Source organism: Pangasianodon hypophthalmus, chromosome 16, assembly GCF_027358585.1.
Source record: "Pangasianodon hypophthalmus isolate fPanHyp1 chromosome 16, fPanHyp1.pri, whole genome shotgun sequence".
Classification (NCBI taxonomy): domain Eukaryota; kingdom Metazoa; phylum Chordata; class Actinopteri; order Siluriformes; family Pangasiidae; genus Pangasianodon; species Pangasianodon hypophthalmus.
This window is the reverse complement of record NC_069725.1, coordinates 8,495,625-8,511,456: the sequence shown is the minus strand read 5'-3', so window position 1 is coordinate 8,511,456 and position 15,832 is coordinate 8,495,625. Positions and strand designations below refer to the sequence as shown.

Sequence of the window (15,832 nt, the reverse complement as noted above, 5' to 3'; positions counted from 1 at the left end):
TTCTCGAAAAGCTTTAAAGTCCTGGGTTTCATCTCTGCAAGAAGGAATAAACCGTATTCATCCTTCAACCGCCACGCTCACAAAAAGCCTTTTTGTGCCATACTCTCTGTGAGCCGTTCTTTACTGGGTTTCTCCGAGTCTGAATGAAGCCTGGCTTAAAGAGAACAAGTCTTTTTATGTCCACATTATCTCCAGCTGCAAAGCCCTGGCAGATTTTTGCTTTTAGATGACATGGAAAAGCATCTGAAAGGGTTTTTAAGCAGGTATTTACAGGTGCTGCTTTCAAACTGACAGCATATCACGGACCTTTCCGTCTCAACCACTGCAATTTTCAAATGCATTAGAGGGTTTTGAGGATGTGTATTTTTTTCTTCCCTTGAGGTGATTCAGTCCTTTTAAAACATCTGTCTTTAATAGCATTTTGTCCTGGTAAAGAACACCATGTTATAGCTTTATGAACTGATGCTTGCATCAAAAATATCACTTGAAGATATGCCATGGAGACTTACATGATCTATATACATCTACTGGGTAAGGCAATGACCTCTTTAGAGGTAGATCAACACTGGTGCTGACACACAGATAAACACATTATGACCCATACCACCATATATAAACCTTGACTCGGTCATATGAGGTAAGACAAATGTCCACTTTATTCCAGCTTTCAGAGTCCCATATCCTGTGTCTGCTGGCATTCAGTTTTTTAGTCAAAAAAGACCTCATCCTCAGAGCTGCTGTCTGCGTGTCGTACAGGGCCGTCAGCCGGTAAAGTCCTCTGCTCCTGAAGGAAGTGCTGTGATTCCGGCTGAGATATAGAGCTACAGTAGTAGGGTTGAGGAGGCTGTGTAGTATTCACAGAGCTGGTTTCAGCATTGGCCTCCATGTGTATGCTGTACAGGTGGTGTGGGACGCCCAAGCTTCCTCCATCCATTAGAAACTGAGAGAGATACAGGCCCTCATGGCCTGTGGAAAGATAATCATAAGAGCATGATGAGATTTCCAATGAAAGATGTCACACTGTATGACCTTTATGTATTATGAGTGACAGTTCAAGGAAAGTGGCTTAGCTTCCAATATGATTTTGCAATGAATAGTAAGAGATCCATGAAAAAAAAAATTTTGTTGGGAGGTTATAGCAATGTCCAATTCACTTTTAACAAAGAAATGAAATGCGTGAACAGAATGGAACCGAATGTTTAAATAGGCCTAAGGTTGGGAAGCAAACGAACATGAAATGAAGAAAAACAAAGGAAGAGCTTCCCCTGACTGTCCAAACAGAAGCGAGCTAAAGTCCAAGGTGTTTTATTCATCTTATACCAAATATGCCGACAATGAGCAACATATTGTACTTTTGATATCTATTTTTTAGTTCCATTTAATGCAGTGGAATATCCGCAAAACAAGTTTCTTAGGTTATAACAGCTACAAACAGTCATTCTTTCACTGGCCTCTCAGTTTTTCACTGTCTTTAAAATAAAAAGACAAAAAAAAAACACAGCTTGTCATATTAGAAACAAGAAACCGGAAAACCTTCTGAAAACAGAAAGTTACATTTTACATTTGACTGTTACAAAGTGGTGCCACTGGAGACTCCTTCTATAATGCTAAATAAACGTCTCCTCACAGAAAATCTACTTAGTTACTTGTTACACATTTTTTCAATCCATTCATGTGTAGCATCCACCATATAAATTCCTGTGTATGTTGTTACATATGGCAAATAACATATTAGAACAAGTGCGTTAATATATACTACTGTCAGAGCTGTGTTATTATAGAAAATAGTAATCAACACCTTCTGACCAATCGGATTCAAGCATTCAACAGGGCTGTGATATAAAAAATATTATGTGCTACTTATGTTTGTATCAGCACTAACTTTTTTCTGGCATTGCCTTTGTTGATGTCTTCAGACCCGGGCTGATTTGCATTCGCATAAGGACATATTTTAAAAGTAGACTAGAACGCATGTAAGTCGTTCTAAATGCGTCTGCCAAATGTTGTTTTAAAAGCCTTAACCCTTCCACATATGTGGCACTTTAATGCAATAGATGAGAAATAGCATGCTACAAATTAGATAATTGAAAATATGGCAAATAATGCACATCGAAAGCACTTCTTTTCATGAAGAAGGAAAGGCGGAAGTATGAATAAAGAAGCTAATTGCACTCAAACTCATTAGACTGCTACATCTGTGAATCATCTCCCTTCTAGAGGATGCATGAGTTTTTCAGGGTGATTTTACTCATCTATCCTTCCTTTCATTCCGGCAGCAGATTAATGAGTAACAGGAAAGGATGTTATGATGTACCTGTTCCAATCTGCTTCAACGAGCCATATTTCATCATTACCCATCAAAATACCTCACACAGACCATCATTATAATCATGGGATGATTGTATTACAGTCTCAGACAGGACCAGAATACAAATCCATCACACGGCCATGAGATGTTGAGATGTACTTAGAGAAAACAGTTCCTACACATTTTAATTACAAACTTTAATATTCATTTGCTGAGTATGTTTAATTACAGAAAAGGCAAAAATGAGGACATTTTTTTGCTGAGAGCTGAGTGCAGGCTAATTCTTGTGCTGACAGCTTTTCAGTATTACCCTGCTGTGAAGCTGTCCTCTATGCAGTCTATAGTACAGGGCAATGACATGGTGTATGGAGTATATTCATACCTTGTAATTGCACTGTGCTTGTTGTGGCTCGATCTGTGACCTCCGGTGAAGGCCATGCATTCATTGCTGCTTCAGCGAGGGCAAACTGCTCAGCTACCCCTGTGAGAAGGAAAGAGACCAACATCAGAGGCAAATACCAGGTCAGAACATTCTATCTACCTCAATGCCATTTTTGTTTCAAGTATGGCAGACAAAAACACATGACCTTAATGATAGATAGATAGATAGATAGATAGTATGTAACTACTATAAATATGAATACATTATTTGGAATGAACATTAATAAATAAATAAATAAATAAATAAATAAATAAGTTTGTACAGACGTTATGGAAGCTATAACTGCCTATGCATTTAAACAGTTTTAAAATGATGTAATTAAAAAAATTGATTTCAGCCAAATGTAACAACCAAAACTGATTAAAACAATTTAAGGGGTTATTAGGGGTATAACGAGGTGCCACTGTCTGTTTAGTGCTCCAAATATCTCCAAATATATAACACCCTTCCAATCTAGACCACGCCCACTTCTGGTTCAAATCTGAATATAGATACAGATATTTGGAGCACTAAACATATAGTGGCACCTCGTTACACCCCTAACACCATCCTTACAATAATCAAAAGATTGTTGACTTGAAATATCTAATACAGTATTAAATAACCACAAGGCTTTATAGCAGTGGTGCAATGATTCACACAGTTCCACTGCTGAAGTTAGTACATGTTTTAAATATAAGATAATATTAATAAGTTGATCATGTTAAAGATGCAAATTCCAGCATTGATAGTAATGATAGTAATATGAACTATTTGAATAATAATAAGTAATAATATTTTGCATATTAAATTACAGGGACTTTATGTTTTAAGTGTAACAGGTAATGCTTTACATTAAGGTTCTCTTAACTGACATTATTTAACGCATTAGTGAACATGAACAAACCATGAATATCAGCATTATTAATAGTAATTAACACTTATAGTAACTGTAAAGTAAAATTAGGCACACAGTGACTAATATAAACCAGCACTTTAATCAACATTTTGTTAACTGGCAAAATTCAAAACTGAAAAACAAGTTAAAATATTTGCACGAGACTGAAGTCCAGAAGTTATCAACATTTAGGAGGATGCTATAATTAAATTTAGGAGGATCCTATTATTTTTGGATTGAATAAACACAGTGAATACAGGTGTATTTCATTAACATTTAAACAAAAATCACATAATACGTGTTACATTCATTTGTTATTTGGTTTATTATTGATTTGGGCTAAACTAGTTTATTAATGCTGAAGTTCATAGTTTGTTCATTTTAACTAATACAGTAAATAATGTTGATTAAAGTAATCTTAATGTAAAGTGTTACTGTTCAATACAACCTAAGCAAAAATAAGCTTAATGAGCTTTGAATGAAAGTCAGAACATAACTTTATTACTTTACTAGATGGCATAAGGAAAACTGGCAATAAAGGCAAAAGAAAAAAAAAAAAACATGAAATGCAGTACAGGTATCAACCAACATAAAAAAATACAATAAATATAGTTAAAGAAGATGAAATATATCAAGTAAAATACAGGCCTGCAGTAGAAGTGCTTTACCTATATGCCAAGATAATAACATTGATAATAAGGTAGACGAGATGGGCTCTCCAAAATAAATAGAGATGTACAGTGTGTGATGTGTTAACCTGCAGCAAAGCGTGCCTCCTTGATCTCGTCGGTCAGATGGGAGTAGAGCTGCTCGTCCTCCTGCAGCGTGGCCCCTGCTCCTCCCCAGCCTCCCTCCCTGCTCCAGCCACACCAGCCCCCTCCAGTCGCTGTCTCCCCACCCCAACCTTTCCACTCGATCAGGTGGGCCACCCGTCCCTGTGCCATTGCTGTTGGCTTGGTTATGTGCTCCTTTATAGTAGCAACCAGACCTGAGCAGAGTATAAGAAAATAGGATGGAAACAAACAACAAAGAAAAGAAATAGAGAATTGTGAAAGGAAATGTGAGGAGGTAGGGTGGAAAATGAAACAGTGAAGAAAGAAAGTGGAAAATAGGATAAATATGGAGAAAATGAGTCATTATCAGCCCTTTCAGTTCACTGTCTTGGATGAAAGAGATTCTCTTTATTTATGTGTGATTTCTAAATAAAATTATTGCAACCAATTATTTCTTATAAGAGTAATTTATTCCACCATAATTCAGACAGCACATTTCTCAGTTACTGCCCTTTACTCTGAAATATTGATTGGCTTCTGATTAACTCCATAATTAAACAGTCAGGATTAAAAGAGCCTTTAATGATAAAATGTTCAAAAACCCACAAGACAATTATTATTAGCTCATGTAATTAACTTCCAGGATAAAAAGATCAGTCAAAACAGTAGTCAGAGAGAAAGATACAAAAAGCTAGGCTGTGCTCATGAATAAGATGTGCAATTGGTTGGAAGATTATATTAGCAGCCCGTGGTCGAGACTGACTGATTTTCCAATTTATATGAATGAAATGAATGAAGGATTAAAAAAAAACAAAGGGAAGCAGTGACATGAGCAAATTCGATCTCCATGCATCTTGTGTTTCTCACCCATCAAGGATGATGTAGCCAGCTCCCCGATGTTATAGCCATTGCCATTCTTCTTATCTGTCACTGAGCCATTGTACGGCTGATGGTTCCCCTAAATCAATAAAAAAAAAAAAAAGAACAGAGTAGTGTATATTGTTTATTACACATCATACAGTCAACTCTGGAATTACTGGCACTCTTCGTGAAAATGAAGGCAGGAAAAGAAGAAAGAAATGAATAACACATACAGTAAGTAATATATCTGGACAGTGTATACTATTTTTTATTTTAACACCATGTTTCTCTACAATGCCTTGTAGAGAGATCTTAGACAGTCCTTCATGCAGAACATATGAAGCGCCTTTATATTCTTAGGTTTGTGCATGTGGACTTTCCTTTTCAATTCAGACCACAGGGTCTTCAACAATGTTCATTAATAAATCCAGAGATTGAGATGGCCAGTGCAGAACACTGAATTTGGACCTGACCAGCAGCAGTTCCTGAATATTACGAATAATTTAAAAAAATACTGCTAACATTACATGTACTTCGAATTCTTTAAGGGTGTCAATAATTTTGTCATATGTTTTGAAAGAAAATACTGTTATTTAAGAAAAGTGTGTTCTTTTAAAAATATATTTGTTAGAGGAAATGTATTATGCATAATTTTTTATACATTTTAAAAAAAAAATTATATTTTATTTTAGATAAATTTTGGACATTCTTTTGAAGTGTGTCAATAATTCTAGAGCTGAGTGCACATGTCTCTCTAAATCATACAGCCATAAACACAGACACTAAAGAGGTATCAAGCCAAAAGTGCCCAAAACAACACACCCACTCAAGCAGCATATCACAGGCAATGAGATAATGAGACACTCTTTCTGGAGTGTAAATGAAAAAATTTGCATGCAAGGAAATCGTATCAAATCTAAAGGAGGAATTTAAACAAGCTGCACATTAAAGCTATAAATGTATAATATACATTATGTAATTATTATGTAATTCTCTGATTTTATGTCCTAACCAATGGGGACTGGTTTTGAGGTTGAAACATGGACGGACCTTGACAATGGGCTGTCCTTCTGTCCAAGACTGCAACTCTCCCATGGGATGCTGCTGGCTATTTTGAATCTCTGCAGAAGAGCAAACATGTTGTTGTTAGTTACCTCTAATCTGTTTGAATGCATTCAGCGTGTGTGGAACTCCTTGCCTGTTTGTGTTCAAACTGAAGTGGATGGATGGGAATCATTCCTGTTGCTTTCATGTTGCCATAGCAACAGGCAAGTGTCTTGACAACCCATCCCTGGGGATCCCCTGGTGTGCAGGGTTGATTCTCATCACTGGCCCCACTTTGTTCACTCAGGACCTTATCGAGGACATCTTAATTTCAGTACTGAGGGTCTCCCAGGACTCCTGGTGCTACCCGAGGACTCACACGTTAAGGTGCCTTGATAGACATAATGTGTGGCCTGTGCCTGCGCAGTGGTGTACGGTCTGCGTGACACTCTGGCCACCTTTCTCATGCATTATGCATTAGTGGTGACCCTGGCATTTAGCATGGTGCACTTTGCTTCAACCATAGCACAAGCAGACACACTCCGCAGGCAGACCTTTTGAGAGACGAATGAACAAAAGCTAGCTCTGTACCATTCAATTTGAAGACATTTAACATCGGGACAGCTGACCCTGTCATACTGCATCTGTAAATGCTATTAGATGCATAGCCACTTTGAACCTCTCCACTTTTTTTCAAAGGATTTCTGTCTAGTGCACAGAGACTGATGAACAGAGATGAACAGAGGGCTTCCATCCTCTGATGATCCTGACAGAGTGTGAAGCCCTAAGAGACTTCACCTTTATCTCAGCAAGTGAGTAGCTGCTCTGGGAGCTCTGCTATCATAACACATACGGCTGTTACCCATACAAAACAAGGTGCTTCGCTCTGCGAGTTTAATTACCGGCAATAATCCATCATCAGACAAACACATACACACTCTGGTGGTACACCGTAGTGTTGGAGAGTAACAGTGCAAGCTGCTGCAACACTCCTCATTAACATGAGACAACATTCTCACTCCTGCTGTCTCTCTTTTCCATTCACTTTCACGCAGGATGACATAAATGATGCCAGTTGCAGTGGTGGTTTTGTAAAACTTCATAATAATATATATACTGATTTTCAAAGATTTTTGGATAATTAATCCTAATTCTAATTTATGATAATAAGCAATAATAAAGTGTCCATAGTGATAGTCTGTGGTTCTCAGGATACACACAGGACTGTTAGACCAACTCATTAAAACAGTAAGTAGACACACATCCTCTATATAATTTATACCTTTGAGATAAAGCAAAAAATAAACAATGCAACAAAATGACACCAAAGAGACAGACATACATATAGACCGAAACTGACCTTGATGACCTTTGCAAAGGCAGGCGCCCATGGTGACCCTCAGTCAGGTAATTATCTGTTCACCATGCTGAATGAAGGAAGGATGACTAGGGAAAGATTAGGGCCAAGACAGAAAGCTTCACAGATGGAGATATCAAAAGGGCAAAAAAGAACTTGATGCTTGTCCGATAGAGGAAAGCACTTCCTGCCATCTGTGGAGCTGAAAAAGCAGGGGGAAGAGATAGTGAGTGAGTGAGTGTGTGTGTGTCTGTGTGTGTGTGTGTGTGAGGGAGACAGAGAGAGAGAGAGAGAGAGAGAGAGAGAGAGAGAGAGAGCGTAAAAGAGGAAAAACCTGAGTGCACGCTGCCTGTTTGTTCAGTGTCCCTCCCTTCAACCCCTTCTCCTCCCCCCTCTCTGTGCTCTCACTCTCACCTCCACCCTTTACATGCTGAAAATTACAACCCTCACACACTTACTAAACCAAAAAGATGAAGGCAGTGCAAATTCTCTTGGAAAAGAAAACATGTTGACTTGTACTCCTAAAAGTTGACTTGGACCAATAACATTATAATATGAACAAGACAGATTAATAAAAGATTTCCTAGTTGAATAGATTAAACAAAATGAAGACATTGCAGTAAATACGCTTATGATGGAAAACGTTAAGAATAGTGAACGATGGCTAGCTGATCTACAGCTCTCTGCTGCTCTCTAGTGTCTGCAGCGTTCTTTGGCTGGTCAGCAGTTCTAGCTTAAGTAGAAGGGGTGCCATGTTGGAGAGGGAAACGAGGAGCACAGATATAATACCTGTGCAATACCTGTGCATGTTCCGCCCTTTCAACATAGTGCTTTGGCCTACAGGCACATGTCAGAGGGAAATTTGGGACAATCATTGATAAGATTTTCTCTTGGCCCAACATATCCAGTTCCCCTCCAGCGATCCAGTGCATGTGAAACAGGACTTCCATGCAATTACAGGAGACACTGATTACACTAATGCCATAATTAAAGCTCAGTCAGGAAATGAATTATGTTGATTGTATGGGGTTTCTGTTTCATGCACGAGCAGCTGATTTTCAACGTGCATTTGTTAAACATTAAAATATTACATTAGAAATTCCACATACACAAATATATTAAACAGCGCAGCTTGATGACTCTCAATTTCTGTGATTCAAATGTTATCTCATTAAGAAAAGTTTTTGTTTGTGCGTTTGTCACTATAAAAAAATGTCCCTTTTTGGGTAACTTTTGAACTTAAATTCCATATATGGTCAATTATGGGTCCGTTTAAATCTAAATAAGCAATGTCATACACTTGCAGGGCAGCTTCGCACAAGTTTTACATTTTTTAAATATTATAAAACATTTTTAACATTTTAGAACCTTTTTAGAACCTTTTCTGTGCAACGTTGAAAAATGAGGCCTCAGCTGAGTGTTTCTGCAGCTCTCAATTAAATAGAAATACAGCTTGCTAACATTAGCAAAGGATGCTATTAGTGATAATAGTTTTGTCACATAAAAACTCTTTCATCTGTCCACAATTTTATCATTTTGTAAAGTGATTAATGGAAAGGAACTGAAATGTGGCAAATATGAAATGACATCCTGATGGCTATGAATCCTTAATAAAGGATTTATATTCTTTTTTTCAGCTTGGAATCCTTGAGTGTTTTCCAACAATTCTGGACAGGTTTACTTTCAGCAGAATTGACAAAGATTAAGTCGAAATATTTCTTTGCAAGTTAAGGTGATGATGTCTGTGTTTCTGTGGTGAACAATCGTCTGTAAGGCTTATGGGAAATCATCTTCCCCTGCATCTGCATACTTCCAGTTTTTGTTAAAAGGGCTCATTACAGACTGTACACTGTAGTCTGTTGCTATGCACAGTGTCTCAATTCCCCCCTGTCCTATCCCCTATGAGCTCATGTGATTTGGTAAGTGGATCATTTCTAGCACAGCTGTGATGCTGGCACGGCTGTGTGTGTGGCACTAGTACTAATTGTACTACAAAGAGCACTATATAGGCAACTATGGTAGGTGGATAAAATGATAGATAAAATGACCAATGAGTCATTGATAAAATGGCCAATAAAATGATCAAATGATCAAATGAGTGAAAAATGACCAATGAGTGTACATTTGAAGAAGTGGAGTGAAGAAGTATGCTGAGCTAAAGGTTATAACCGCAGGGATGCTTTACACAGCAGAAAAAAACATGAAACACCATAGAAAAGAAAAGAAGAGCTGCTTTTTATTTACTACTGTATGCATTGCTTTATCAGGAGTCCATTTCCTCTTGTTAACTCAGGCCTAATCACTGATTTATATTAATAATTAATCATTATTAATATTATTCTACAGAATATAACAGCAACAATAACAATAATAAGAAAGAGAAAAAGAAGATGAAGAAAAAGATGAAAAAGACTGACATAACACAAACAGTGTTCAACCTTTTTTTTTCCCTCCTGCGTTGTCATAGCAACCACTCTGAGACTTATGCCTCTTCTTCTTGATGCATGAGGGGAGAGAGGAGCTAGAGTAGGTGTGAGAGAGAATATACTGATTAGCATGCAAGCATGAAGTGTTGATAAATGTCCTCTGTTGGGCAGATGTCCCATGTTGGGCAGAGGTCCCTGAGTTGTGAATAAATGGTTGTGAGGAAATGGAAAATTTAAAATTTATCAGAACGATGGAGAACTGGTGGAAATGTCCTGATGATTAACATTAACTTTTAGAATTTACATTATCTATAAAATGTATGCTGTAATTCATTAATTCTTTAGAAACCACTTTATCCTGGTCAGAGTCATGGTGGCTCCGGAGCTTATCCCAGCAACACTGGTGCTGACTAGCTTGTGGTTAGCTAGCTCATTACACTGACATTAGCTTAGTAGTTTGTTAGTTAGATAACGCACAGTTTTCCTGTAAGTGGATTGTATAAAGGTACTCTGTAAGTAATGACCCTCGTTGCAGCACTAAGAATGCCAATAGTGCTGCTTGTGTTATGAATTGTGTTAGATATTATTTTATCGACATCTTAAAAAAAAATTTTTTTTAATCTGTAAATGTGTCAGTAATTTACTGGCAGCAGAGTTGCCACTAAAGTACTTTAAATTTACAGTAAATAACTGTAATACATATTTACAGTAAAGTACTGTAATATCTTACATAGTATAAAATAACACACAATCCAGAACTCACACAAAAGATGAATTACAGTGCCTTACGTAACCAAATTTTCTACTAGCATATAAAATAAAGGACACACAAATGGTCCACTAATATGCAGCTGTTGACGCAAAGAGAATTTTTACCATTCTCATACCTGCTAAAAAAGGTTATCCCTCTATGCATTACATTTTCTGTTTTTTTAAGGTAAACCAATGCACTGCTCTAATCAATCCTAGAAAATAATAAAACAGTATTTTGCTGTAAAATAGACACGGTACTTTTACAGTATTTTTTTTTTTTTTTTACAGTGAATGCAAAATCAATTCAAAATCCTTGAAAGTAACCTTGCTTTATAAGAAACCTTTACTGCTATTGATACATTAAGTCTACTATTATAATAAGTATCTAGTACTAAATCAGGCTAGAGATTTGAAGAGTTATTTTTTATTCATATAACATAAATCAACAATTTAAAAAAATGTGGGGGAAAAAACACCAAAATCTAAATCTAATGTAAAAGAAGCTTGAAGCTAGGTTTGTAACATCATGTTAAACACAGCCTGACACACCAGGTGAAAAATACACACTCACAAAGTATTTAATTTCAAAAAAACAAACAAAAAAAAAATTAACAAAGAACTGTGGCAGAGTTAAAGAGAAGTTAAACAGTATTAAACAATATTAACAGCTTTGCCCTGTTTAAAGTAATTCTGTGTTCTCTTTCTCTATTTTTGCAAAAAAAATAAAAATTAAAAAAAATTATGAGTTCGCTGAAATCAATTCAAATCAGTAGGGGAAATTTGAAATGTTGCCCTCACAAAGAATGCAGCACCATAGATGCATCAGTCTTAGATATGAGCAGCACCTATACATATCTATTCATAGGAGTGAGGTGAGAGAATATATCTGGAAGAAAGATTGACTAATTGTGGGCAAAATAAGCAAGCAGTCTCTCCAATTTAGCAGATGTTTTTAATGTCTTTTTTTGTTTTGTTTTGTTTTGTTTGGGTATGTCTTTGATTCTGCTGATGTCTTCAGTTTCTGTTCACTATCTTATTGTGCCCGTTTCACAGAATTTATCCATCCAAAGTGTTCCAGTTTCCTAAGTAGACATGAATCATTATGATAGCATGATATGTTGAAGATAAAATACTAAAGAAATAAAGTCAAGAAAGGCATCTGGAACATCAGGAACCAATTTAAACGTTGTAGTTAAGTCTTCTGAATCTGTCAGAATGACACTTCAGATCTTTCCACCCAGAAAACTTTAAAAAGGCAGAGCCAAAACAGAAATTAAAAGTAATCCACCTCAACAGATACAGTAACGCCACAAGAATTTGACTTTGAAAGTAGGTATCAGTATGAATCCCCAGGGCAATGCAAGAAATCACAAGCAGGCACGGAATACATGTAACCTGCTACCATAAAAAAAATTCTCCTACACATGGCATCTTGGCATAAAATATGATAATTAGAGACAAAGGGAAATGGTGCTGCATGATTGGACAGGGGTTTGGAAAGAGGCAGAGAATTTGCTACCTTTATCTCACTCAATCTGTAACTTGATGCAACAGTGTGGTAACTAGAGAACAGAGTAAATAACCAGATACAGTTTCATCACGTAACATGAATGATGAATGATTTGACATAATCTGTGCTGACATGTGTTATCACTTTTATCAAAGATCCTTGATGCTCAAATAATAAAAGAAATCCTAATTTTCCTTTTTTACAGTAGATCTACAGTGGAATATAGTGATTAATCCTATGTTTTCCTATGTTAGAATACAGCATTACACCATGAGCAGAATGATTAATAAGTGGTACATTCCTTATTGTTTAGTAGCAGCTTATTAAGTGGTTATTTCTGTTCCAGAGGTCTGAACATGAGAAAACCGCATTATATACATAGCAGTTCTTTTGGGAACCATTCAAAAAAAATTAGTGGGCAACCATGAGGGTTCGGCTTACAAATGAGTGCCGCTCAAAACCCACCAAGGTATTCATTTGGAGGATAAAGCAGATTTTCTGTTTCCTGTAGATGACTTCACATAATTTGGGGATATGCAACTAAATCTAAAGTGTAGTAAATATTGCCTAAATTGCAACTTTGCACAGGCATTAGTCTGAACATGTTCACTACACCTGCAATCCATAGTTTAGTGTTTATCGAACATAAACCGCTAATTCAGATAAACACTTCAATCACACATCTCAGCACAGGGACTGAGAAACACTTCTCTTCTAAGGAATATGAGAATCCTACCAGTCATGATTGTTATTATAGGCAACTATACAGAAACAACTATTCCACACATGTTCCTGCAAGCACATGTTCCGTCATTTTCCCTGGTTTGTAGATCATTAGAACAAATAAATAGCTCTATAGAAATAACTTTTCCCTCTGACATGAAGCCATCAAGCTTCACGGCTGGTTTTCCAACTCTTTTTTAACCCACAATACCTAATCAACGTTTCCACACAGCTAAAATGGGATTGCGTTTTAGGATATGCTCTGTAGTCACGTTGGATGTCTCTGGTTTGGAGAGTCCCTTTCTTCAGTGTCTCCACTTGGTTTACATACTTCTGACACCAAAAATAACACAACTGAAGAAATAATCCATTTTAAAGGCCGTGTCAGTGGTTATTACTCCGGAGAGGCTGTTATATACACAACTCAGCAGCCAAGAGCCATGTGAAAGGCAGAAGGTTAACTCCCTCACAGAATAAGATGAAATCTGTACAGAGAACTTTTTGTCTAAGTAATGGTTCCCTGTCAAAATAATTCTTTGTCATTAAGCATTGGAAAAGTCTTTTACTGTTTCATGGCTGCATTTCTGTCTCAGAAGATTAGAGGTGATGGAGCAATGTATATTTCTGAAAGAATGCATGAAGAATGGATCAAACTTCAAAGGGTCTGGTGAAATTAGTTAACCTAGCTGGGACAAATTAGAAGTGGTGGGAAAAGAAAACCGAAGCCATAAGCTTGTAAAATGGGAAACAGGTGACAAAATAATAACTGCAGGTTTTGTGCATTGTGATATGTTTAGTTCGTTTCTGTTTTATGGTTCAGAAAAAGAAAATTGTGGTTTGAGGTCATGCCAAAAAAAAAAAAAAAAGGGTTAAAAGAGAGAAAAAAGGGTTATGGACATGGGCTATACTAGCCTACTGAGAAATCACTTTTATGTCAGCTCCATTTTATTCACTCCATGAGCATGTTCCCACATGTCCCTTACATCACACCCAATCCATCTCCAGCTCTGCAGAGAAACTTCAGGGGATTTTTCAACCTGCAAACTGGCTGCTAATACACTTCCCCCAACAAAAAAAGATTACTCATAATAACTGATTTACTGCACATTTTTCCTTTCATTGCTGCTTCCTTATCTGTCATTACTTCATTTATTCATTCAATTGTTAAGTGTGTTTCCTTTCAGTGCTGCCTGATCTGGTTCACCAGTGAGCCATGTGAAATATCCCTTTATTGTCCCTGCTTACTCACACACCACAGACACACCACAAACTCAGATTCCCCAGAACTAAACTCAATGACTACCCAGAATTGTTAATTCGCCTTTTATTCTCATACCTCCTCAGAGAAGATAGCTTTTTTCGTAGAGGCAGATTTAAAGATTCATTGGGCATCCAGGAAACAAAAAGTGTTTTCAGTAGAACTACTCATAGAAAGAGCTTTCACTTAAGACCTCTGGGTCAGTGCAACCAGATGCCTGTTTGAAAAAAAAAATGTATTAAATTAAATCCTTTTAATTATAAATGTTGGGTATGGCAACTATACACTAAACAGACTGTGTGCACAATTATTAGGCACTTTTTCACTGTGACATTTTGTGTATAGATATATATATATATATATATATATATATATATATATATATATATATATATATATATATATATATATATATATAATAGTAATAAAATAATAATTATAAAATTCCTGATTCACTTATAGGACCTATTCCTTGGTTAGATTTTCAAAAGGGGTCATTTTAAACAAAAAAAGCTAAAATACACACACACACACACACACTTATATATATATATATATATATATATATATATATATATATATATATATATATATATATATATATATATATATATAAACAAAACTTCTAAAATCTGAAAACCTATGACTGGCAGTGTAAGATATATTCATTAACTTTGCATTTTTGGCCTTTTAAAATATTCAATTGCCAGTATAATTTGTTATAATTTAATAACTTTCATGAGCTTTCAGTAAAATAAATTAATTTCTAACATTTCTCAATTCACTAAACGTTTTATTAACACACAGTAATTTAATAATAAAATTCCTGATTCACTTATAGTACCTATTCCTTGGTTAGATTTTCAAATGGGGTCATTTTAAACAAAAAAGCTAAAATACAGGGTGTTCAATAATGCCTATGTATTCACCCTTCGATAACTTTCATGAATCTCCAGTCAGAGATTCTGTGAGTTTCTTGATTTTTCCCTGACCAATTTTAGCTGAAGCCTCCAAAGAGATATTTTTTTCTTTTGTAAAGCTGTAAAGCAAATGCTTGATAACAGTATCAGGATTAAACGAGGATATCAGGATTAAATCAGGTGAGGAATGGGGCCAGTTCTTTAATCATCAATTACACTTTTCTGGCTAGCCAAGCAATAGAGCACTTAGATGCATGCAATGGAACACTGTCCTGCATAAGTATAATGGTCCTCTTGAATGTTGCTGACCTCTTCTTGCACCACTGTTTGAAGAGTTTTTAAGAGTTGATTTTCAGTCCCTCTGCAACCTGAATAGGTCCAGCTACCTCATTGTTAATGATAGCAGCTCACACCATTACCCCTCCTCCACCTTCCAGGCTCCTCACTCAAAGTGGGGCCCTGTGTCCATTAGTGATTCAGCCATGAGATCACCCGTCTGCTCCGTCAAGAATAGTCTCATCTCATCTGTCCATAAGACCTTCAAAAAATTCAGCCTTAAGGTATTTCCTGGCCCAATCTT

The 15,832-nt window shown here is 36.4% G+C and overlaps 1 protein-coding gene across 1 annotated transcript; it reads right to left on the bottom strand.

The window, feature by feature from the left end:
• Positions 1 to 213: 213 nt before the first annotated feature.
• On the bottom strand, positions 214 to 7,988 carry fam131c (family with sequence similarity 131 member C). The gene is made up of 6 exons (XM_026921121.3): positions 7,666 to 7,988; positions 6,312 to 6,382; positions 5,268 to 5,358; positions 4,385 to 4,615; positions 2,691 to 2,789; positions 214 to 966 (listed from the first exon to the last, which is right to left on the bottom strand). The coding sequence occupies exons 1-6, from the start codon at positions 7,694 to 7,696 to the stop codon at positions 707 to 709; spliced, it is 783 nt and encodes a 260-aa protein (XP_026776922.1). The 5' UTR covers positions 7,697 to 7,988; the 3' UTR covers positions 214 to 706.
• Between the last annotated feature and the right edge of the window lie 7,844 nt (positions 7,989 to 15,832).

Bases quoted from the DNA above. Each gene is read 5' to 3' on its own strand.
- fam131c (XM_026921121.3), bottom strand. From the start codon at position 7,696: ATGGGCGCCTGCCTTTGCAAAGGTCATCAAG. The intron at 6,383-7,665 runs GTCAGTTTCGGT...GCTCTTCTGCAG, and splicing joins CCTTTGCAAAGGTCATCAAG to AGATTCAAAATAGCCAGCAG. The intron at 4,616-5,267 runs GTGAGAAACACA...TACTCTGCTCAG, and splicing joins GGCTACATCATCCTTGATGG to GTCTGGTTGCTACTATAAAG.